At 30.2% G+C, this 26,163-nt stretch overlaps 1 protein-coding gene across 1 annotated transcript; it reads left to right on the top strand.

The window, feature by feature from the left end:
* Window positions 1-8,804: 8,804 nt before the first annotated feature.
* On the top strand, window positions 8,805-9,635 carry LOC100795878 (uncharacterized). Its single transcript, XM_003524674.5, has one exon. It carries the CDS (start codon window positions 8,997-8,999, stop codon window positions 9,366-9,368), a length of 372 nt encoding a protein of 123 aa, XP_003524722.1. The 5' UTR covers window positions 8,805-8,996; the 3' UTR covers window positions 9,369-9,635.
* The last annotated feature ends 16,528 nt before the right edge of the window (window positions 9,636-26,163 follow it).

The raw sequence follows: 26,163 nt of genomic DNA, 5'->3' as shown, positions 1-26,163 counted from the left end.
TTCAAAACCACAATCGTTAGTACTCAAATGGGTATCGGAGTGGAACTTTGGAAATAAACACCATATTCGTTGTGAATAATCGATCCATTGGAAAAAATAAAAACTAATATGGAGTTGACAATGGTCTGACTGCTTGTTTCTCCCAAAAATGTCAGTTTCTTGAAAAATTTGGTTTCTAAAGTTGGATTGGGCGAGAAGGTGTGATTTTTGAGAGTGTTGGTGTGATATATATAGATGGTGTTCACTGAGACTGCTTGTATTATTTTTTTAAAAATATATGCATACAAATTTGTCTATGTGTTGTCAAGTACACCAATGTTGTGTCATGCTTTAATTTTGCATCAAACATGCATTGCTACTATCAGAACTAAAACAACTGAGTAGTCATTTCTATGTCAGTACGTACGTTAAATATTCATTTTTTTAAACATACACATGCAATTCACATTGTGTTGTCAACTTTGAGAACGATTTATGATGCTTCAATGTAACAAAAAACATACATTTGTAATTGGTTATGGACAAATTAATTTAATCCTCAAATTAACATTAACGGCTAGTTAATGATAGACGGATGACAAAAATTTGTATCGCATAATAAAAAACGTGTCTGTCATTAAGCCACCAAAATTATAAACCTACCAAATGTTACTGTCCATACATAAATGTACGAAATAAATAAATTATCCAAAAAATAACAAATGACATGTATAAGGCAAATAAAAAAAACAACTTCAATGACCATCCGTATGTTGCCTACGCCTCGATCTATGACCTACAACTGGTTGGTGAATGAAGCTTCTTGCGATGCCCTCACATTCTTTAGCAACAATTTTGTAGAAGCAAGCTTCATTGCTTCATGATGATGAATCAAGATTGATTCATGATGTTGAATCAAGATTGATTCAAGGTGTTTTGATGATAACAAAGATGATGACAAAAAGCCCATGATAATTATTTCAAGATTGAGTCAAGAACAATTCAAGAATCATGAGAAAAGATTCAAGAGAAGTTTCAAGTTTAAAGTTTCAAGAATCAAGGATAAAAAACAATCAATTTAAAGATTCAAGAATCAAGAAAAGACTCAATCAAGATAAGTACTAAAAAGTTTTTCAAAACATTGAGTAGCACATGAATTTTTCACAAAACCTTTTACCAAAGAGTTTTTACTCTCTGGTAATCGATTACCAGTTTATTGTAATCGATTACCAGTAGCAAAGATTGTTTTCAAAAAGCTTCCAACTGAATTTACAACGTTCCAATTGATTTCAGAATGGCGTAATCGATTACAATGATTTGGTAATCGATTACTAGTGTGTTTGAACGTTGAAATTCAAATTCAAATGTGAAGAGTCACATCCTTTCACAAAAATGCTTTGTGTAATCGATTACAATGATTTGGTAATCGATTACCAGTGATAAGTTTTGAATAAAAAGCAAAAGATGTACCTCTTCCAATGGTTTTCAAGTTTTTCTAAAAGTTATAATTCTTCTAATGGTTTTCTTGACCAGACATAAAGAGTCTATAAAAACAAGACCTTAACTTGCATTTTAAAATACAATTGAATACATTGATTTCAATCCTTTACAACCCTTGAGTCTCTTTGAACATCTTCTTGAATTTCTTCTTCTTCTTCCTTTGTTAAAAGCTTTCTTAAGTTTTCTGGTTTTCCAAACCTTGAAAACAAAACTTGTGCTATTCATCTTTTTCATTCCCTTCTCCCTTTGCCAAAAAGAATTCGCCAAGGACTAATCGCCTGAATTCTTTTTGTGTCTCTCTTCTCCCTTTTCCAAAAGAACAAAGGACTAACCGTTTGAATTCTTTTGTGTCTCTCTTCTCCCTTTGCCAAAAAGAATTTGCCAAGGACTAACCGCCTGAATTCTTTTTGTGTCTCTCTTCTCCCTTTTCCAAAAGAACAAAGGACTAACCGCCTGAATTCTTTTGTGTCTCCCTTCTCCCTTGTCAAAGAATTCAAAACGACACAGTCTGAGAATTCTTTTGATTCTTCCCTTTCCCATAAACAAAAGATTTCAAATGACTAACCGCCTGAGAATTCTTTTGTTTCCCCCTTCACAAAGTTTCAAAGGACTAACTGCCTGAGAACTTTGTCTTAACACATTGGAGGGTACATCCTTTGTGGTACAAGTAGAGGGTACATCTACTTGGGTTGTTGTGACTGAGAACAAGAGAGCGTACATCTCTTGTAGATCAGTTCTAGTGGAGGGTACATCCACTAGGTTGTTCAAAGAGAACAAGGGAGAGTACATCCCTTGTGGATCTTTGCTTGTTAAGGATTTTACAAGGTTGAAAAGAAATCTCAAGGACCGCAGGTCGCTTGGGGATTGGATGTAGGCACGGGTTGTTGCCAAACTAATATAAAACTCTTGTGTGTTTGTCTTCTTCTTCCCTACTCTTTTAATTTTCACTGTGCACTTTAATTACCGCTTTTACTTTTGGTTAAGTTTATATTTCTGTTCTTTACTTTCTTAACAACATAGTAAAAGCCTAAGAATGATAAATTTTAATTAGTAAAGGTTCATTAATAATTAATTCAACCCCCATTCTTAATTATTTCGAGGCCACTTGATCCAACAAATTCCTTTGGTCAAGATCCTCAGGTTCAGTAGCCTCTCCAACTTATCAGCAATTACCTCAAAAGCATCCTAGCAAGTGAAAAACAACAAACATAACAATTGTTAGTAATAAAATAGAAAATAAAAGAAAACAACAAACACAAAATACGAAAAAAAATATATTACCATTGCATGTCCAAGATGATGCACATCAATGTCTGCCTCATCAGGTGTCGCTGCCGCCACCGGTTGCTGATGCACATTTGGTTCAACAAATGTGTCATATTGCTGAACCGACAGAACTCTAGGAGAATCCCCTGACTGTGCCGAACTCATGAATGGGTGCCAAATCATGTAGAACAATCCATGTAATCTGACAAATACTGGCCAGGCACTACACAGATTTGTCCTACAGGTGCAATGTAGTTACTGAACTGCATCCATCTATCATTCATTTCTTCAAAAGAAATCGAAGGCGCAACAGGATGTGGTGGAATAGTCTGGATGTATCTAAACTGTCGTACAACCCTCTCCGGTCGGTGAATGACTGTCAAGGGACCCCATCTGAGATGGCCGAAAAACAATGTGATGACCTCATTATTAGAGGAGATAATACTCATTATTAAAGGACCTATCACCATGATTTATATATTTGGTTTCTTGTTATGATTGATAATGACATAAATGGACCAAGTGGGACAATGTTGGCAGTTTCCAATATTTAGGAAACAAATATTTTTTGTTTTTATTCAAAGAGAGTGGAAATAGTTATCTGAAGTTTTTTAATGTATGTGGTCCATTTTTCAACTTGTTTTCAAACCATATCAATTTTAACCTTTAGAGTAAGACTGTGTGCAGATTTTATGGTTCCCACGTATATCTCCATGTTTTGAACTCCTTGATAGGTAGGGCTCTATATAAGACGTATTGCTCACTATTTTGGGTAACTAAGCCCACTACTCCTTCAGAAAAGAAACACCATCGCATTGAGTCAGAGAAGGTTTAGAAAAGTCAAAACTGAACGGGTTTGCATACATGAGATCTTTGCAATTGCTGGAGGTTTGTTTTTGATTTGATAATGCTTTCGCATTTAGTTTGATCTGAATGTGTTTATTTGATTGCTAACATGTTTGGATCACATTTAAGTTTTTTAGATTCAACATGTAACATATTTGATTGCTAACATGTTTGGATCACATTTAAATCTAACTTATTTTAATTATGATTTTCTTAACCGCATTGTGCCGTCGAAGATGATACATTTCTTCCCCTTGTGGGAGATATATAGTTTGAGAAGTAACTTTTGGAGGGAACTTGTTATCAATATGCCTCATTCTTGCCTTGAACAAACATATTCCCAAGTGTATATGGATGGAACATGTCTTTGGTTGAGTATTAGTGAAAATCAAACATGGGAAGAATGTTTGGTGTCATTTGACTTGAGCAATGAGGTGTTTTTTACAATACTCATGCCCTCAAATAGGGATAACATTAAAGAATTCATTAAGTCAACAGATGATGATAATATTTATTCTAGGTGTTAAATGACTCTATTGCTTTAGTCTCATATTTCGTAGGTATTTCATATATCAATTCTGGGGGAACTTGGTGTTAAAGCATCATGGACTAAATTTTTCATTGTTGGGCCTTTACCTTGTGTTGACCTTCCTATCGGAGTGGAATCTAAGATTGATATACATCCTATCAGGGTGGGGATGAAGGGCAATATATTCTTCAAAAGAAAAGATGATGAACTAATCTTATTTGATAAATCTCCTGTGGCAAAGGTATCAGATCCCTTTGTTGGGAAATTTTGTGAATTTCTCAATATGCTTTATGTAGAAGCAAGCTTCATGATTGAATCAAGATTGAGTCATGAATCAAGATTGATTCATGATGATGAATCAAGATTGTCAAGATTGATTCAAAGTGTTTTGATGATAACAAAGATGATGACAAAAAACCTAAGAAAATGACTTCAAGATTGAGTCAAGAACAATTCAAGAATCAAGTTTCAAGTTTCAAGTTTCAAGAATCAAGAATCAAGAATAATCAAGATCAAGATTCAAGACTCAAGATTCAAGAATCAAGAAAAGACTCAATCAAGATAAGTACTAAAAAGTTTGTCAAAACATTGAGTAGCACATGAATTTTTCGCAAAACCTTTTACCAAAGAGTTTTTACTCTCTGGTAATTGATTACCAGTTTATTGTAATCGATTACCAATAGCAAAGATTGTTTTCAAAAAGCTTTCAACTGAATTTACAACGTTCCAATTGATTTCAAAATGGTGTAATCGATTACAATTATTTGGTAATCGATTACGAGTATGTTTGAACGTTGAAATTCAAATTCAATTGTGAAGAGTCACATCCTTTCACAAAAATGCTCTGTGTAATCGATTACCAGTGATAAGTTTTGAATAAAAATCAAAAGATGTAACTCTTCCAATGGTTTTCAAGTTTTTCAAAAGGTTATAACTCTTCTAATGGTTTTCTTGACCAGACATGAAGAATCTATAAAAGCACGACCTTGACTTGCATTTTAGATTCATTCATAACGGTAATTACAATCCTTTACAACCTTTGAATCTCTTTGAGCATCTTCTTAAATTTCTTCTTCTTCTTCCTTTGCCAAAAAGCTTTCTAAAGTTTTCTGATTTTCCAAACCTTGAAAACAAAAGTGTGCTATTCATCTTTTTCATTCTCTTCTCCCTTTGCCAAAAAGAATTCGCCAAGGACTAACCGCCTGGATTCTTTTTGTGTCTCTTTTCTTCCTTTTCCAAAAGAACGAAGGACTAACCGCCTGAATTCTTTTGTGTCTCTCTTCTCCCTTTGCCAAAAAGAATTTGCCAAGGACTAACCGCCTTAATTCTTTTTGTGTCTCTCTTCTCCCTTTTCCAAAAGAACGAAAGACTAACTGCCTGAATTCTTTTGTATTTTCCTTCTCCATTGTCAAAGAATTCAAAACGACACAGTCTGAGAATTCTTTTGATTCTTCCCTTTCCCATAAACAAAAGATTTCAAAGGACTAACCGCCTGAGAATTCTTTTGTTTCTCCATTCACAAAGTTTCGAAGGACTAACCGCCTGAGAACTTTGTCTTAACACATTGGAAGGTACATCCTTTGTGGTACAAGTAGAGGGTACATCTACTTGGGTTGTTGTGACTGAGAACAAGAGATGATACATCTTTTGTGGATCAGTTCTAGTGGAGGGTACATCCACTAGGTTGTTCAAAGAGAACAAGGGAGGGTACATCCCTTGTGGATCTTTGCTTGTAAAAAGATTTTTACAAGGTTGAAAAGAAATTTCAAGGACCGCAGGTCGCTTGGGGACTGGATGTAGGCACGGGTTGTTGCCGAACCAATATAAAATTCTTGTGTGTTTGTCTTCTTCTTTCCTACTCTTTTAATTTCCGCTGTGCACTTTAATTATTGTTTTTACTTTTGGTAATATTAAGAAGGATATATTTTTAATTAATAAAGGTTCATTAATAATTAATTCAACCCCCTTCTTAATTATTCCAAGGCCACTTGATCCAACACTTTAAATACTCATGATTGAGGAGCTCAGCGTACAAAGGACTAAATTTGGTGTTGAAGGGACAAAATTTTTGTTGTCAGGTAGGAATTTACAAGGAAAGTGTTCTTCTGATTAGAGGAATAAATAATCCATTGCTTTTCTTTTTTCTTTTTCAATTGTCTATGGTGTTTATGGTCAGTAGATATTCTTGCACTATAACCCAGGAAATAATGCAGAAAGGGGATCTTTTCGCTGCTAGGGAGGTCTAGAGAGGACTTTGTTATTCTGTTTTTTTGGTCAGCAACAATTCTTGTACTTTTGTTTGCTTAGTTTGGCCATACCTTGTGGTTCAAACAACGTTTTTGTTAATAAACTCATTTTTTTCCCTTTAAAAATAAAAGAGGAAACATGTGATAACAAGAACATTACTTTATCAATTTTTTAAAGTTACTCTTTGTATTTGAACTTTATCATTTATGTCACTGTGTTTAATTTGATGCTTTATTATCAAGTAAGCCAGCTGTGAGAATCTAATGAGATAGATATATTATCTGTGTTGTTACATAAACCAGCTACAGGGTACTAGTACTAGTGAATTTGAAACCAAGATATAGTCGCAATAAAGTAGTTGCTCACCTATTTGAAAGACGAAACAAATAAAGATGTTATTGTGGTTGCACCAAGGGAATGCCCAGTGAATTGAAATAAGAGGCATCCGAGGCACCGCCTAGTTAAATTGGATTTGATGTTTCCGTGTATTATCTTTGCCTTTCATATACAAGAACAGTAAATCCCGATCAGGTTTCACTTTTAATTAACTTGTCACCTCAGCTTTCATTCTAAAAATGTTACAAATTGAAGGCTGTAGTATCTTTTCAAGTCATTCTTCGCCTGCAAATTGATTGGCAAGAGTTATTTGTATGTGTGCCTATTTTGGTTCATATATGGAAACAGGAAAATGAAAACACATATATGAACTCTCTCATATTACTAAATATGCAGGTCTTGAAAAGAAAGTTGATGAATTATCCTATACCCTTGGTGGGTGCTTACCATGATTTGAAAAGCAAGGTGCAAGATTCTTGCAGGGGTATAAAAGACCCCATTTATCATCCTTTTTCCTTTTCATTTGGATTATATGATCAGCTTTCAAGCTCTGGAACACTTACCACATGAAATTTGGGGCGCCTTTCTCTTTGATGCCACAAGAGAATAACTTATATTACAAGTAGAGGTGTGTCTGATTTGGTTTTGCATAAAATAAAACTAACTCAAATTGAGGGAAACTAATAATATTGTTCGGTTTTAATATTTTGTTTTTCTTTTTGCTAAATCAGTTTAGATTTTGATGAGTTAGTTTAAAATTGGTTCAAAATTAGTTTAAACTCGTGTTGTAGGAAAGCCAGATAGGAAGAAAGAATATTGTGAAGATTGAGAAATGTGAGTAACACACTCTCTTACATGCTCTCTTAGATATATTCTCTATTATTGACTGAAATTTATTAAAAATTACAATATTTGATGAGTTTCACAATTCATTTAATGACTCTTTTTCTCTTTTACTTTTATAGTTTTTAATAAATTTTAATTAACAGTGGCATGTGTGTTATGTGTTAAAAAGAGTGTGTTAAAGAGTGTTGCTAGTACTGTTGGAAGGTTTCTCAAAATTCTTTCCTTTTGGTTTGACATGTCTGTTGGGATATTTGAAATTGATTTTGGGGCTGAGAATTATGAACATGGTAAATTGTGGTGCTGTTAGTATTAAATTTAAAAATTTGATGCAATAAAATTAAGATAATGATGGTGTTAGTATTAAATTTAACAAAATAAAATTAAGATAATATAAAATAAAAGTTAATTCATTATTTTAAAATTTAAAATATTAATGATAAATTGACATAAGAATATTGCAGAAAATATTACCATTTTAAAAGATTAAAATGGAATTTTTTAAATATAAACCAGACCAAACATGGATCTTTTGATTTATTTGGCTGTCACACTCTGAAAATTTTCCCAAAGGAGAACTACTACAAATATTTAGCCTATTTTTTTATGTTTATTATGCATCTTATTACTTATTTAATATATATTGCAAAGAAAAATAAAAATAGGATTAAAATAAAATATTAATCTAATTCAAATATTCAAATTACTTTAGATTGGATAAAATATGATTAGATTTAAATTTAAAATTAAACTAATTAGATAATGAAAAATAATATTTTAGTTAAAAGGATTTAATTCAGTTCGTTAAATAAAATGTGGGAGTTATTGTACATTTTTTATTATTGTCTTTAATTCATATAGATAAAAAAATGATTTTTTATGGACCACATTCCGCAAACAATCCTAAAAATTAAACATGTGTAAATTAGTTTACATAGACGATGTATCACCATTAAATTATAGGGAAAAAATATCCATATTTAATATTCGAGTTGTGTCTTAAATAATATTGTTTAAAATAAACTAACATTTTTTTATTGGAACATGTGAAATTATGTTGTGTATTACTTTTTTATGTTCTCCTACAATTTTTATAATAAATATTTCTTAAAATTTCTTAATTAATATCTTAAACACTAAATATATTAATTAACTGACATAAAATTATTTTAATTTAATGTTAGTATTATATTCGAATGAATATGCAACTATATTAAATAAAAAGAAAACCAATTCCTGTGATCCAGTTTGTAAGGAACATTAATATGTAAGTACCTAAACATTGTTGTTGTATTTTTTTTTTTTTAAGATAGTAATGTTGTAAATTTTCCGAGCCTGATATCGATTAACCAAACACCACGGAGTCACACTACCACTAGTTTTTTTGTTCCTAGCGCTTGTTTATGTTTGGGGGCAGATTTCCCTGACTGCGCAACCTCGTTTCGTTTCCATGGCTTCAACACTTCAGAAACTGCTTCGAAAACCATCACCTCTACCACCCTTCAGATTCATCACTGCCCTCAACCCACCGCAACCCCAAAACCAAAACCAAAACCCCATCCTCACTCTCACTCGCGACCCTCCCCAACAATGTAACGCTCAACCCTTCGATGATGCCCCCACCGTGATCTTTCCCAGTTTCCCCTTTGGCTTCTTCCCAAGACCCGTTTCTGAAAGCGGGTTTCGTGGCGGCGATGATGCCGGGGTGGAAGAAGAAGACTCTGGAACCCTCTGGGCGGACAGCGTGAAGAAGAAGCGGAAGAAGAAGATGAACAAGCACAAGTACCAGAAGCTCAGGAAGCGCATGAGGAGACAGACGTAGAAGGTGAGGGGCCAGAATTCATTGAACTGTAATGCTGTCTTTGTTTCTATTAGTTTTTTTTTTTTTTTTTTTGTGTTCAAAAGAAGAATTGAGAAGGAGGGGGACAGGTGTTTAAAGTTTAAAACTTCTATGGCAATGGCAATTAGTTGGAGGCCAATTGTTTTGGATTTCTTTTTTGTTGACTCTTGGTTAATCTAAATGTTGTTATTGCACTTTAATTTGATACTTCTTAGTCTAGAACAAATAATACATACATTGACATGACAATTCAAATCCAACTTCAAGTCGACATGTACGATAAGTTTGTTGATTTTTATTATTATAACTACTTTAAAAGTTATACCAAGAACAATTTCCAATTGGTTTTACAGTGATAGGTTTTAAAAGTGACACTTTCAAAGTGCATGTTAAACTTCTTGATTGTATCCTGTATGGACTACAGAGGGGAATGAGTTTAGTTGGATATAAATAACAACTTTGTCTTATATGTGCTGATGCATTGCAGGAACCTATTGTTTGTTCATTGTGATTACATTTGAAGTCTTAATTTTCATTTGTGACTGACTTGGTAGTATAGCAACTTGTATCAATGAGGGGGAAATATTTCTTCCTTTCACTTTTGTGGTTTTATATTTATGCTAGAGTGCCACTTTGCCTAGGAAAACGGTAGGACTTAGGAGTTATTGCTAGATATGTCCTTATGACTATATGAGCATGTATTTTATAACACCAAACACTCATTAAGGAGGATGAGGATCTGTTTCATGGAATGACACTTCCCCCTTTCCCTTGGTGTTTGCACCTCCTTTGTAGATTACATAGGAATTGCAAGCATTAGGGTAAGGTTGGGGAAACTTGTCCTGGTGAGATTTGGGTTAGTGCTAATTGAGATATAGTGTTGGCATTTGTGGTTAATTAAGTCCATTTTCTATTTTATAGTTCTGTTCTTAAGTTTCTGCTACAAGAATTTCTCAAGTTACAAAATATGGGAAACAATGTGTTATTTTCCTTTGTTTTTATCTGGACTTTGCATCGAGTTGTTTTCAGAACTAAATAACCTTATCCGGTTTTCTATTTAAATTTCAAATTCAAAATTCAAGCTGATGGAGAATATAGAAGCCTTCTTTGTGTGTCATGTAACAGTTTTAGTAGTTGAATCTTAAATCTGTGTTATTTAAGTATATTACATGTTGTACCTATTCAAAAGTCATTGTTCTATGTATTTGATAAGTTAATGATCCTACTAATGTCAATCTCATAATTAGGGGTCCAAGTAATTAAAGGTATTTCAAAATTCATTAGTTAAGCTGCATAAGAATCCAGGGAGGGATTGAGGGTCGATAAATTGTGATCCTCTTTGTAATTTCAACAGATTGAGAATTTGGTGAAGTATATGTATTATGTAGTATATCTCTTCTGGTGTTTCTACAGCGTATGATTGAATTGTGATCGTATTGGATTTCTGTCCTCTCAAACAACCTCTTTATCCCATAGACGGTTTAGGGTGTAGGGGTATTTCCATAATTTCTCGTTGCTTAAAACCCTAAATTTAAACTAATTACTGATCTGCATCACAAGGGTCTGTTACTGAAAGAATAAAATGTAACTATGTATGACATCATTTTTATGTGATGCACTGAGCGTTGTTTACTACTTCTAACACAGTAGCCGCCTTTTTTTTATCTTTCAAATTTTCTTGGGTTTTATGCTTTATATTTTTACTTCATTCTTCTTGCTTCACCTTTTCACTTCGCTTAGCACATGTTAGGTTTGGTTGAAGCTTGAAAGTTGAAACAATAGCAGAAAATCCCATTGGAAATCATAGATATGCTACATTGAAAATTCTCTTCAGGAAACTTTTTCGTCTTTTTTTTTTCACGTTTTACTGCAGCTCTCTGGATTGAATGCTTACATTTGAAACCATGAAATGGAAAATGTAGATCCCATAAGGGTGCTTTGGTTTGAAGTTTGAACAGTACTTATGAAATCTGATACATGGATTTGGGCTGTTTAAGAAAAATTCAAGCAAAGCATGAGATTGACTATTTAGACTAAATATTATTAGGTTTTGTCTTTTAAAAAGAGTGACAAGTGTTGAAGAATTTTGGAGGAAGAGATGAGAAATTATGTTCAAAAGGAGCAGGAATAGATAACCTAGGGTCCATGCACATTACACCTAGAATGGAATTGTGTAATACAATGGGAAAGGGCTCTAGGGTAGGGAAAGCCTAATATATGTGTTTTCATTGATTTGAAAGAATTACATTGGTAACCTTATACTGGAAGCTTAATTTACATTGCCCTAGTGATTGATTCTCATCTAGTTTACTAAAAAAAATGAAAACATTTTGTAAATGTTTCTATGTTCTTCAACCCTTGTTTTTGTCAAACTTATACAAACACCGAGCATTTTGTCTACCCCTATGTTATTTTTGTCATGCTTGCTGGCTCATGCTGGTTAATTCCATTCATTTAGATTCCACGCTATTTGAAATTATATAGTGGGTTGGGTTCTTGAGCTACCATTTATTAATGCTGGTTTTCTGTATTGTTCTGTTATTGCTGTGAAGCTGTGATTGTTATGATTTATGAATTGTTTTTAGGGAAAAATGTGCACACAGCCCCCTTCTCCCCCCTCCCCTTCTCTCCAAAACTTTGCCTTGTTTCAAAATAGCTACCATGAAATTTCAATTTTGGATTTAACACTATTAAACTTTAATTTGAAATATACCTTCCTTACATAATGACCACGATAACAACAACAAAACTTTATCTCACTAGATGAGGTCAACTACATGGATCACACAATGCCATTGGACTTAGTTGTCATATATGTATATAATTAACAAACATGATAATCTATAATTTTTTCTATTGTTTTTTCAAAATAAAAATTTCCCTCCTTTATTTTAATCTTTTTAAATGATTTATTTGCTTTTTTATTTTAATAAGTAAATAAAAAGGGTAGAAATTTTTACATTTTTTTAAAATTATATACAGTAATGTATAGAGACTATCATGTGTATTAATTAAACATGCAAGTCACATAGTGATTAATTTTAATTTAATTAGTGAATAAAGGTTTACTTGCGTGTTTTAGAAAGTTTAGGTACCTAACACGGTAATTCACAAGTTCAGGGTACTGATGTCAAAGGAAGCTATAGCTTAGACAGTAGCATCTATGCATAATTCCATTTTTTATTTACTTTATGTCAAATTCCAGAAGGTCATAAATATTTAGTAGAACATGCCGCAATGGTTCCTTTTTATTCTTATTTTCAGTAAATTAAATGGAGCCTGAGATACTGGATATATAATGTGTGTGCTACTCTGCTAGTGTGCTTACAAGTGTTATCAATAGCGGAACATGGTGGAAGGCTGAAATTCCACCATATAAAAATTCCATTGCACCTTAGGGCGCTGCCATGGTAGGCCTCGCTTCACAAATTGACTGTGGCAGTTGGCAAAAAATCTGCCATGCCGTTCTGCCATGATGGCACCAGGGCCGCTATTTAACAACACTATTGCTTACAAGCTATCAACTGTTCTGTAATACTAGTAAATGCTTGTATTGTCTATGGGGTTGGTTGATGTATTTGTTAAAGCACGATTTTATATAAATATATAAAAAATTCTGGAGATATACTGATAGATGTTAATTCTATTGATTGTAAGCATTAATAGTCAACAATAGGAGCATAGCAGCTTTATAATGGTTTAGTGTTGCAGAACAGCCCCCAAGTTTTGATAAAAATTTCATCACGTAGTGGCAGTCATGCCACCATCGTGCCTGATATGGAAGTGTTTCACGGCTGTACTGGGCGAGACTTGGTGTCATTTTGGTGCTGTTTTACATAGGCAGTCTTGGGATTTTGCCCCCCTTTTCACCCCCACCCTTCTCTTTGATGAAGATTGAAGACCCACTTTCCTCTGGTGATATGATGTCTATGGCATTACGTGCTTTCCGGCCATTTTCCAGCAAACTCGTCTTTGTTTAAGCCAATCCGTGACCTGTACTGCCCTGTTTCAGCCATTCTCAGCTTTGTTCTGACCTATACAGACATATTAAAGTCTGAAAAGGTTTTTTTTTGTACCGCTGTTCTGATTTCCGTGGTCTCTAGTTCTTCAAAGTTATATTCTACCCCATTTTCCCCCTCTTATTGGGTATTCTCTTCCAGTTAAAGGACAATGATGAACGACTTCATCCACCTAACCAGAGATCACCACATGTCTGTCGCTGTGTTGGTTCCCAAACTCTTAATTTTTAATCATTAATTGTGAAAATGTCTTACTTTTAGGGGTTTTTTCCCAATAATTTTCAAACACATCTTGTGAAAATAATGTGTATCTCAAAACTTCAGATGATTTTCAAACACATCTAGTGAAAATAATGTGTATCTCAAAACTTTAGATGAATAGTGGTTAATGGTTATCCTACTATCCTACTTTGATTGTTGAGAAAGTAAAAATTGAAGTGTTTTGTTAGGAGTCTCACATTGAGTAGAATAAATTACTTGATGTGGTATTTAAGCCTTAAGGCTCTCCCACAACTAGTATTTTGAGTTGGACTCTCCTCTTGTGCTTAAGTCCTAACAATTGGTGCTCTCGTTGAGAGTTGGACCATGGAAAGGGCTACCTATAGGTTGGATTAAGGTGTCAAACTGAATACTGATCGATGAGTGAAGCCGTTCAAGGGAAAGGACTATCATTGGGTCAGTGTTGATAGAGTGAAAGCCATTGTGAACGTCAGCCCTTAAAGGAGGTGACAATGTTAGGAGTCTCACATTGAGTAGCTTAAACTACTTGATCAAGCCTTGAGGCTCTCTCACATGGTGGACTAGTCTTTTGTGTTGGACTCTCTTGTGTTTAAGTCCTAACATATTTCTATATACTAGTGCCTCCAAGCAGCTAACTAGAGGGATGACTGAAAAGTTGGAATAATAACAATTTTTGGTTTAATAGATATTTTTATATTGTTGAGCTAAGATGATAATAAAAAGTAAAAATAAAATTTGTTTTCTCCCATAGCTGTTTCCAATACTCAAGTTGTAGGGCTAGCTGAAATATGCGTCCAACATAGTTTGAAATTGTGACCTATTTCCTTGTGTATAAGCTAGGTTGATTTTTGGAGTATGACTATTTGTTTTGGAAAAGGTTCTTAGGATGTATTGGTTTAGAGGATAAAAATAAAAAATAAATTTGTGAATTAAAGTAGAATATAGAAAATGTGAAACCTACATAATTTTTTCTCTATTTCTCTCCTCTTTTCCCTCAATGTGTTTGGTTTGAACCAGGGTGGTGTTATCCCTAACTTGCATTGGATTTACAGATGAAATGTGAAAGCTATTACTAGTTGTTTTTATGTATGGGTCTTTTTGGTTAAGGCTTTTTTAAGTTTCCAAAAAAGTACTTTTTTTTATAACAGATGAGTTTGTTTAAAGTTTAAAAAAATAACTTTAAAATAAACATTTTTTAACAAAATGTTTTTTTAAGTAGATTGTTGGACTAGTTTGTTTAAACTTATTTGTTAAAAAATACTTATTTTAATAAAATATAGAACTTTAGGGGTATATTAGATTATGATTTTAAAAGATTACTTTGATATAAAAAAATCTTGTGAATTTTAAAAGATTATATAAAAATGTTATGACATATCATATTTCTTTAAAAGATTTATGATAGTCTGCATTTTAATAGATTTATTTTGTAAGAATTTAAAAGATTTAAAAAGATTTTATATATTTATAAGAATTTGAGATGACTAAGTGAATTTTTAGAAACATAAATTATGATTGCCGATATAATATTTTGTTTGTTTTTCTATAAACAAAGAAAGATTTATTGATAAAATTGTGTAAAAACCCTAAATAAAAAAGTGTGCGCAGCGCCGTGCCACGTTTTGTTGTACTAGACTCCATGATTGAACACTATTTGCCTTTAGAAATTCTTTGTAACGTAATTTTTTACGAAGAAATTTATAAATTACACATGAATGTTTATACCACTTTCAATCAGAAAAAAAAGAAGAAAGAGAATCTAGGAAAATCTCAAAGTTTTGGATGGGAATGTTTGATGATTGTGGTATTTATACATCCTGTTAAAAAGTCTCCTTATTGAAATTCATCTTATAAAAGAATCCATTAAAATTTGCAAATATTTGAATATTAGAAGATTTTTTAAGTTATAAAATTTTTTAATTAAATTTTATCAGATTTTGTTGTATGACTTAAAAAATCATGATAGTCCTAATTGAATATCCCAAGATTTATTTATATTATTTAAAAGTCTTGATTGAATATCACAAGACTTTTATATATAAAAAAAATCTTTTAAAATCATGTCAAATCTTAATACACCTCTTATTTTTTTAGTGTGTTTGATTAAACTACTTATGCCTAAAAATACAATTGTCTGCTTATTTTGAAAAACAAATCCCATCTGCTTATTAAATAAGCTCTTCTTAAAAAAAATGCTTACTTTAGGTTCCATTCAAAGTGGTTGAGTTTTTGGTTTTCGATTTTCAAATGCAATTTTCAAAATAAAATGCGTTCGACAAAAATGGAGTTGAATTGGTTTTTAACTCAATTTCAAAAATAGTTTTACATTCATTATCAAAACCAAGAGAAAAAAAAGTTGTTTGAATTTGATTTTTAATTTTAAAACACACATTCTAACCACTATTACCATACCACCACCATTCCATCACCGTCACTGCCAACACCACTACCCCCACCACTACCGTCGTCGCCACTACACTATTGCTATTGCCTCCACCTCCACTATTTTATCACAATCACCACCACCACCACATCTTACGGTTGTCGTCTCCACCACCACCACCACATTGTTGTCGCCGCTACCACCATCATCATTGTTGTGTGTCGCTACCACTATTCCACCAATCCACCCTATCACTATCGTCGTCACCACTACTATAATCCCAATATTGTTATCGTCACTATCACTATCAGCACCGTCGCTACCACCAACACATCGTTGATGCCGCCACTATCATTCCATCGCTACTACCGCCACCATTTAGCCGCTTCTACTACCATCATTTTGGTGCCTCCATCGTCATTGTCACCATCGTTGCCATTATTCTACCCCACCACCACCCGTAATTTTAAAAACAGTTTGAACAAATACATAAGAAAAACAGGAATCTATTTATTTTTAAAAAAGAAGTTTAAACAAATTGACCCAACATGTGATTTTCTTTTTTGTGTTTATTTTTTTTATAAAACATATCTAATCTGCTTTTTAATTATTATATTTTAAAAAAATTGAACAAACTAACCGCGAGGAAAAACAACAGTTTCCAATGAATGGATTCTTGAGTTTGTAAGCTTAGTGAGGTGCTTGTTCTTAACGTTGCTTTCTTATAATTGGTTTGAAGTCCTAGCTAATAGGATATTTGGGTTTTATATTCTCATTATTATTATAAAAATGTCTCCTTAGAGATTCATGTGTTTCAAATTTTGTGAAGAAAAATAATAAAAATAAAGTGATACTTTTATAATTATAATAGCAACTTTGGGATCATGTAATCAGACCATTCATCTCGATTGTACTAATTTGTTAATACTGGCTTTTTCGGATGTTAATCCACTATATTGACTAAGATTTCATCGAGGTCAAAGGTCAAATCCAATTATGATTGTATGCATAGCAAGAGATAACGAACCAGTAATAATAATAGTTATTTATTTATTCTCAATACATTTGAAATATTCTTTTCGTTTAAGAAAATTGATTAAATTTAGGTATTAAATTAGTTTAAAATTTATATGTAATCATAATATTTTTCTAAATTTGCTCTTAATATTATTAAGAATCTATTCATTTTCTCAAATCTCCATAGGAGACAAAGTGTGAATTCAATTATAAATTAAATTAAATAAGGGCATTTTAATCAAAAAAATATTTAATGCACAAGATAATTAAAATAAAGTCTTATAAAAAGAAATATTTTTTTAAATTATATCTTATAAATAAGAACGAAGGAAATATTTCTTCTAATTGGTGAGGGTTAGAATTGCAATGTAGTAAGAGTTTCATGAGTTTATGTACTCAGCAAACTAATTGTTAGATAAATATCAGGTCACTAATTTCAAGTTAAATTTGATTTTTTTATTTTAAAAAATTTAGGTGAGCTTCGTAGACACACTAAAATACTTCAAGACTCAACAAGCACTCACAGAAATGCTTACAATTTAAATTTGATTTAGCGAGATAAAAATCTTACCCTCCAATTTTGATCCAAGGGTTCTGATTTGTTGAATGCATAATTTTGTGGCTTTGCTGACTAGCAAATTCAGGCCCATAGGGTATTGCTACAATGCTGCTGTTACTACTGTGGTACCCTTAGTTCCTGATAAATAAGACAAATTCTTTTGTGATTTAACAAACCAATATCTGCTTGGATCTTTATATGTACCATACTACCCACTGCATTAACAAATTACTATTTGGCATCCCCTCAAGTTAAAATTTCAGTTCAGCCATCTTGTATTTCTCAATTTATTTGCCATATGTTGCTTCATGATCATAATAATATATCACCTACTTGTTGCCATTTTTAATTTTTTCTTAACTCGCTGCAAAGAAACACACTATCAAAAGTTATATACATAAGACCAATACTAATTACTCAAACCCATGATTGCATTAACTGTTATAGAAAGTTTAGTAACCAAGCCAAACTATAAAAAGCAAGTCATGACATGCATTATACAACAAAAAATGCTTCACACGACACTAGACATGTCTCATCACCCCATCACACCAACCAGATTATAGGGCTACTAGGGCAAGCGCAACCCAACCCATGTTTCTCTTTCATTAGGTTATTGTAAGGGCCCACAACAAAGCAAAAACCCTTGACTCTGTCGTCCAATTCAATCCTAGTTTTTCTTTGATTAAAAATTAGTTGTTGTATGGTCCGTTCCTACCAATAAGATAAGTGCTTGTCTTGCGGGCTTGATTCCAAGAATTTTGGACCCACAGGTTGTGACTGACGTGATTATTCACCACATTAATACAGTGTAGTCTAACGTTTGAACTTTGTCCATTTGGAAAAGCTAATTGAATAATCATTTATCAGAAATGACTCCGCTTTTTACATCTAACTTAAAAAAAATTATTTTTCAGATTTCCTTGAGGTTTATACACTTAGGAGAAGATGGAGAGATATGAAGGGCTGAAAGATAGTAAATAATAGATAAAAAATGTGTTTGGACAAGCATTGATGCATGTTTGCTTGCAAATTGACATTAAATCTCTCAAATAATGCATAAGTATGTGTTGTTTTAGTTTTATTAATGCCCACGATCCTATGCTGTCAAATCAAACACACATATAGTGCATGATTGAATTTTCGTTAATAAATCATATAAAATTACATTGAAATGTTGACTAATGTGATTTTAAATACATATTTACATGTTTGGTTCATGTAGAGGAATTGAATGCGTCTAAAATTAGTTTTAATTAAATTTAAGTAATTTTTATTAGAAAAATAATTTTATACTGAATTTTACTATAATTTATTTTTATAATAAAAATATCTAAATACAAAAATTACTTCAAAATCAATTTTAAGTAAATTTAATTTCATTCAAAAATCAATTTTATATATACTTACCTAAATACATACATAATAAATGATATGATACAAGAAAATAATAGAAATATGTATACAAGATGGATATAGAACTACTAGAGGAAAAGGGTTCACTAACTTTTCTCAAGGTTGTACGGGATCCCAAAGATGAAAGCATTGGGATGTTCTCCTTGGAACTCCCTTTCTGATACATGAACAGGTTTTTAGATAGATTACTGAGCACTCACTCTCGAGTTAAATATAAACAAATTTAATTACAGATAAATAAATTAAAAAATTCAATTAATAATATTTAATTTAAAAAATATTTTTAAAATATTTTTTTATAATAGTGCTTGTAGAATAAAAATAAATAATTTATGGAAAATAAAATTTTATTAAATAAAAAATATAATAAAAATATTATCATAAGATAAAAATTAGATAGTACTTATATTTAAGTTCAATTTTTTTATTATTATTTATATTTAGATGGAAAGGAATATTATTTTCTGTTAAAACATATTTTTATCAAAGGTTATTGGGGTAACAACTTCACGTGAAAATGGATTTGACATGTCACAACACACGATTGATTTGTACTTTGTAGCAAACTTTTTCAAATTATGACTATGATTGTGCCTTCTTTTGAAAAAAAAGAAAACACTTAGTGTTTGATATTACCTCCGTAGTTTGCCAAGTGAAAAAAGGCACACCACACGTCTCTTTCTCAAATTTGCTCACAAAATTGTTATGACATTGAATTGATGTGCCTTTTTTTTCATCTTTTTTTTCTATATCCTTCTAATTGTGTGTTGTAAACTCCATACTCATATAGTCACGTAGTAATGGTAAGCATTCTAAATCAACTTTTTTCCACCTAATAATTGCTTGCATGATTAGTTACCTTGCCACTCGAATGACCTTAATTAACCTATCACCATCTTGGGTATGTAACCTGTTGAGGACAAAAACTGAGTGCTTCACCATTGCATGTGATGCACATACCTGCATGAAATCAACATGACAATTGAATCATGCATCGAGATAAGAGTGACACTGATTTAACCTTGGTTCTGTTTCCACAGCATGCTAGTTTAAAGGAGAGTGGGCCATGTGTGCGTCAGAGAGAAAAGTGCAAGAGCTGTTGGGCCAAATATGGCATATCCTAACATATTTTTGGAACAATGCTAGAATTTTATAAATAAAATTAAGTAAATAATTTCACTCAATACAACAATGTATACAATTTAGAGTTTTAGTTTGTGTATTTCATATTATAAATTTTTAGTTTTATATAATTGAAATATATAATAAATAAATATTTATAAATATATAAAATATATTTTTAATTTCAAATAAATAATTTAAATTGGGATATAAGATTATTTTCAATTATTGACAACCTTTTAAAAAATGATTAAAATTCAATTTTCTTAAAAAATTATAAGTTAAAAGAAATAAAATTTTAGAGATATTAAATATATAAATAAAGATTATTGGATTATAGTTTTAGATTATTAAAAGAAATTTTTTCAGCTAATTAATTGTAAGGATGGTGCATGAAATGCATATTCAAAAGATCGTATAAAAAAATTTAAAATTGTCTAATTAAAATATAAGAGAAGATGAGTTTCTTATTTTTTTTAGGTTGTATATTTTAATTTATAATATTCAAGTAAATAATTTGCTAGGATTTCTCAATTTCTTCATGTGCATTCTTAAAATTTACATGGAGAATAAAAAATTTGTTTGTTTAGGAATCATCCACCATCAATCAAAGCGAGATCATGATAATTATTAGAGTATAAATGTGAGATAAAGTCTCGTATCAAATAAAAACAAAAAAGTTAAACATCATATATAAATGAAGAAAAAACACATAAACTTAATCATTAAGATTTGAAGTTAAAATGTGGTGTAATATTTATTTATATAATTATTTATAAATTATTGATGTAAATTTTCTTAATATTAACGCTTTGATTTCCAAACAATGATGATGATGATTGTTTGAATGCGTGAAAAAAGTTATCCTCAGTTCCATGATTTCAGCTGGCTGGCTGGCTGTCTTGATTTGGATTCAAATTTCTTGTTCATCATCACTAAGTTTTTGCCAAATCCTGCCGCCAAGAAAAAAATAATTAAATTCATATGGATGAATCTACATGTACACTTCTTGCTAATTCAGAAGAATCGATCTTTCTTCTAAATTGCATTTAATGTGGACAAACAATTACAGGAATATCTCGTTGATAGTTCGCCATTTGTTATTTATAATCCATGTCCAATACTATTGCTAGATATTTGATTAATCGATGTAGTAGTGGCTAGCTGTTGTTATGTTTGAGTCTCATCCATTAACGAAAATTTTAAATTATTAAAATAAAAAAGTTTATTATGCTTACATAGTTGTATTAACTTTTGATTTGTTGATAATACTACTGTATAAAAATGTATGCTACTGAACAAATTATAGCGTTAATCAATTAGAAAAATAGTTAATGTGTCTAATTAACACTTTCGAAAAAAGATAAAATAAAAATACAAGAAAGAGGGCGAAATGAGTTTTTTTTTAAATCTTTTTAAAATATCTTTTTATAAAAATAAAATATAAATAAGTTTAAAAAAAATTGTTGAACATATATGCATGATACGCTTAGGAAAAAAATTAGAAAGGGTTTCAAAAGCTTTTCATATTGATTGCATTTTTGTTTGTTTTTTTTTTTTCTGTTATTTATGTTTTCATGCTCATATATATATTTTTTGAAGATCACATTTCGTGACACCTTTTATTAATATATTAGTCTCATTTTGTCTTTAAAAAAAAGTTTATATAAAAAGTTTTTCTTTTCAAGACAAAATCTTAAATCAAGATTCTCACATGGATAGAGAGAATAATGAGAAAAAGTTCATCTCACAAACTTATAGACTTTGCTATGTCTAATATTTCACTAATTTAGTTAAGATTTAAATTATTATATCTCAACTATTTACACTCAATTTCACCATCTAAGTATTTTTCTCTCCATCCTCTCCAAGCCAACCCAAACATTTTTTTTTCAAGCCTCTTCAAATTTCACTTTCCCAAACAACTTGGGAAAGAAAATAAATTTAAGACTATATGAAGATATATTGCTTGTCTTTTTTTTTTTGGTATGCACTAGACAACAATAAGATATGTATAAATTTAAAAAATATTGTCATTAAAATTACCTATAATTTTCTAAAAATCAAATTTTAAGTTTTTATTTCAAATTTATTTTTTTAATAAAATATGAAAATTATAAAAAATAATTTTAACTAAACTATAAAAAATTATATTTTATTTATGCAGTTACTTGTTTTTATAATTATAAAAAACTTATATAAGGTTTTTAAAATAGTCAAATATTTTACTTTGAATAATAATTATTTAATTTTCAATATTTTAATTAATAACTTAATTTAAATTTATGGGTCAAAAATTATTATTATTATTATTATTATTATTATTATATAAAAGATAATATGCTAATTAAAAAAATATAATGTATATTGTATAAATTAATATATTACTTCATAATATATATATTTATTTTGATACTATATTTACATATATATGCTATATAAAATAGTTTATTACCATGTATATAGAGAAACTCTTATCCTATACTACTATTTTGGTAGCCATCTTTATTTCTTCAATTTTTAGTAGTTATCGTTAAATACATTCTTCTAATTGTTGGACAAGAAGTTCATCATTCTTTCAAAATGTTAGGTTTAGGTTGAACCCCAATCATTTAATATATGTAAGTATATAAATATAGGTTACTTTTTATCTCTTTACATAAAAGTTGTTTTATTCTTATACTTGATAATTGTTGAAATTTTCTTACGTTAAAACCTTACTTGAGTTTCTCCAACACTAGGAGTTGGACTAATCAATGCTTAGAGGAATCGACTTTAGATAATAGTATTCATAGTATTATTTATTTATTTATGAACTCTAATGAATTTAAGTCTCTTTGCAAATTATATAATCTTCATTTGCGTTTTTATTAGAGTTCCATTCATATAAACAAATTTTTTATAATATTATTTTTTCTATTTCTTTTTTTAATACTACTTATCTCACACTTTTTTTTTTCTTTTTCTTTCTCTTTCTCTCTCATGGTTGTACAAAACTTGTTTTTGATGTATAAAAATATTTGTTTGTGCACATACGCATATAATATTTGTGTTTGAGCCTTTGAGGCCGGGGTCACTATGGAACACCAGATATTATTGTCAAATTTAGTCAATCAAATGGTTGAGAATAGCAGCTTTCTAAAATTAGTACCACTATCTTGAATCACAAGTGCACACTTGCCAATATCTAAAATTTTCAAAATCATCATATTATGTAAGATGCATTTTTCTTCAATTAATTTGACTTCTTTTTTAATCATGCACATTCTGTGGTAGGGTAAGGAAAAATGTTCTACAAGTTGGCAGTTTCTTTATTATTGTTGCCCTTGACTAGTATAAATTGAAATTGGCAACGAGTGTGTTTACTTTAAGATAATTAATGTTTAATGACACATATGCTAAAAATATCAAATAAAAATAAAACATTTCATATACGAAAATTTACATAAAATATAACTCTTAAGTACGAAAACAAAACATAAGTAATATTTTCTAATATTGTATAGATATATAATTTTGAAAAATAACTTATATAATATACGATTTTTGGAAATAAAATAACTCAAATATGATATTTCTAGCTCTAAATTATATATTTATCTACGAGGAATGCAACGGCGTGCTCTTTAACATGCTTATTTCATCTCATACTATAATTATATATATGTTGCTTTGAGTCTTTTAATTTTTCTTTAAGTTTTCCTAGTAATATTTTTATTTATTAGTAGCTCACCTAAATCTTTAAATTTCTTTTTGGTGAATACCTAAATCTTTAAATAGATTCAACTAAATTTAAAACCTTTTAATTAATGATGATATTTTTGTTGAGTGTCAAAGTGATTATTTTCATTGTAATTAGTGCAAATAATTTTATACTTAATAAATATCCATTACCCTAGAAAAGTCAAATAATATGAGAGAGTGTCTTTTTTAATATTTATTGTAATATAAATTTCATAGAAGTGTCACTAAATAACGAATAAAAGTCATTAAATAAAAAATAAAGCTAAAATTATTTAATAAGACTTACATAAAATTTTAATTAAATTAATTCTTGTATAAGCATACACTTGAATCCAGAATTTGATGTTTTGACTGTTTTACGGCGGGGCGCGGGGGCGGGAGGAATCATTGAGAGATATGATATTGATCTCCTATTATACAGATATGTTACCTAGAGATTTAATAAAGTTTTATCATTTTATTATATCATTTTATTCATTAATAATATGTGACATGGTAAATTTGTACCAAATATCTGTGTAACTAAAAATGTTGCATAAAAGCTCTTAAGAAAGATAAGTTGACATAATTCAATATATTTCATAGGACTTAATTTATATATATATATATATATATATATATATATATATATATATATATATATATATATATATATATATATATATATTCTGGTAAAAAGGATAAGTTTCTATTATTTTTTTTATACGACTACATATATTTAATTTTTACATGAGAGTACAATTAATAGAATAAGACCACCATAAATAATAATTAACACTTTGTCCTTAAATATTTAAACACAAACAACATCACTGACAAATTGATCCTCGTGATGTTCCTAATAGATTATCTAGCATCTTATTTGGGCAAAGAAACGGCAGATAAACACACCGAGTCACCGACTCTACTCTCCCGAACATTATAGATTATCTAACAAGAGTGTGTGCGTGTGTATGTGTTTACACCCCGATGTTTTTAGTGTGAAACAAGTAATATTAAATTTGTAATTTGTCATAATTTTTTATCGTCATAATTAAATTTTTATAATTAAAAGTCACCACAAATTATAAATTTAATATTTCCTGTTTGATATTTCTTGAAAAAATAATTAAAAAATATTTTTTTAGTTTTTAAGATTTGAGAGACTAAAAAAAATAGATTCCAATTTCAAAAATTAAAAATATATTTACATATTTTAAAAATAATAATATATGCAATGTAAATATTTTTATTTTACTTTTATTTAATTATAAGCTGTTATGTATAATAAATTTACTCGATATAATATCATGACTAGAGATATAATTTCATTTCAAAATAAGTTGACTTAATGGAAATAAAATTATTTGAATATTAGATAAAAATATCAAATACCTCCTTATTAAAAAGAAGAAAAAAATATTAATTTTTATAATACTTTTCTTAAGAGTATCATCCATGGACATTCATGTGGTGAAATTATTAAGGACCGAGTCCTATTATGATCTGTCCATTGAAGCAAGTGCTTGCCAAGTGCATGAAGCAATATGTGCTTATATAAATACTAATCCTTAAAATTTTGTGGATCTGATGTACATGTTCTTTTATAAAATAGTGATGAAATTTAAGGATGTAAAATTATTTGAGACTTATTTAGTAGAATTTTGAGTTTCTACACAGGAAATGTGAGTTATTTTGTATTTTTAGGCTTTAGAGTTACATGTGATTGAACCTAATTGCACCTTAATTATCAATAAACCTCTTAGGGTAATTAGGAAAAGGATTATGAACCTTTACCTTTAGAGGACTAAGAGTGAGAGCTTGGATCGTTCTTCTAGTCTCACTGTTTTTTAGGTTTAATGTTTTATTTTCTCTTTGTTTTTATGACTTTGTGTGAGTAATTTCCTCTATTCTATGATCGGAACATGTGGTTCACCCTTATTGATTTTAATCCAATTATTTTCAAGTTTTCTTAATTTTTTCTTTGATTATTCTCTTATTGATGATTTATATATGGAAAATGTTAAGCTGCAATTTTTCATAATTGAAACGGTTAGGAAAGTACTAAAGATGAACCTAACGTGTTGGACCTATTGGAAAGGAACTTAGGTTTTAAGTTATGATGAAATTAATCTTAAGAGGAGAAAACAATTGTATTTGTAATATATAGAAACTGACCATACATACAAAAAGTAGAGGTTTTGTAAAGACAGAAGATCAATAAATTTGTAGGGGATAAAATTAAAAAGGAGTGTATTTGTAGGCACTAGTAGGATATTTATCTTTTTGATTTAATAT

This window comes from Glycine max, chromosome 5 (assembly GCF_000004515.6).
Source record: "Glycine max cultivar Williams 82 chromosome 5, Glycine_max_v4.0, whole genome shotgun sequence".
Classification (NCBI taxonomy): Eukaryota; Viridiplantae; Streptophyta; class Magnoliopsida; order Fabales; family Fabaceae; genus Glycine; species Glycine max.
Note: the sequence above shows the minus strand (reverse complement) of the source record. Positions and strands in the feature narration are given on the sequence as shown.

What these genes read in the sequence shown, in the direction of transcription:
- LOC100795878 (XM_003524674.5), top strand. Translation starts at nt 8,997, where the DNA reads ATGGCTTCAACACTTCAGAAACTGCTTCGAAAACCATCACCTCTACCA.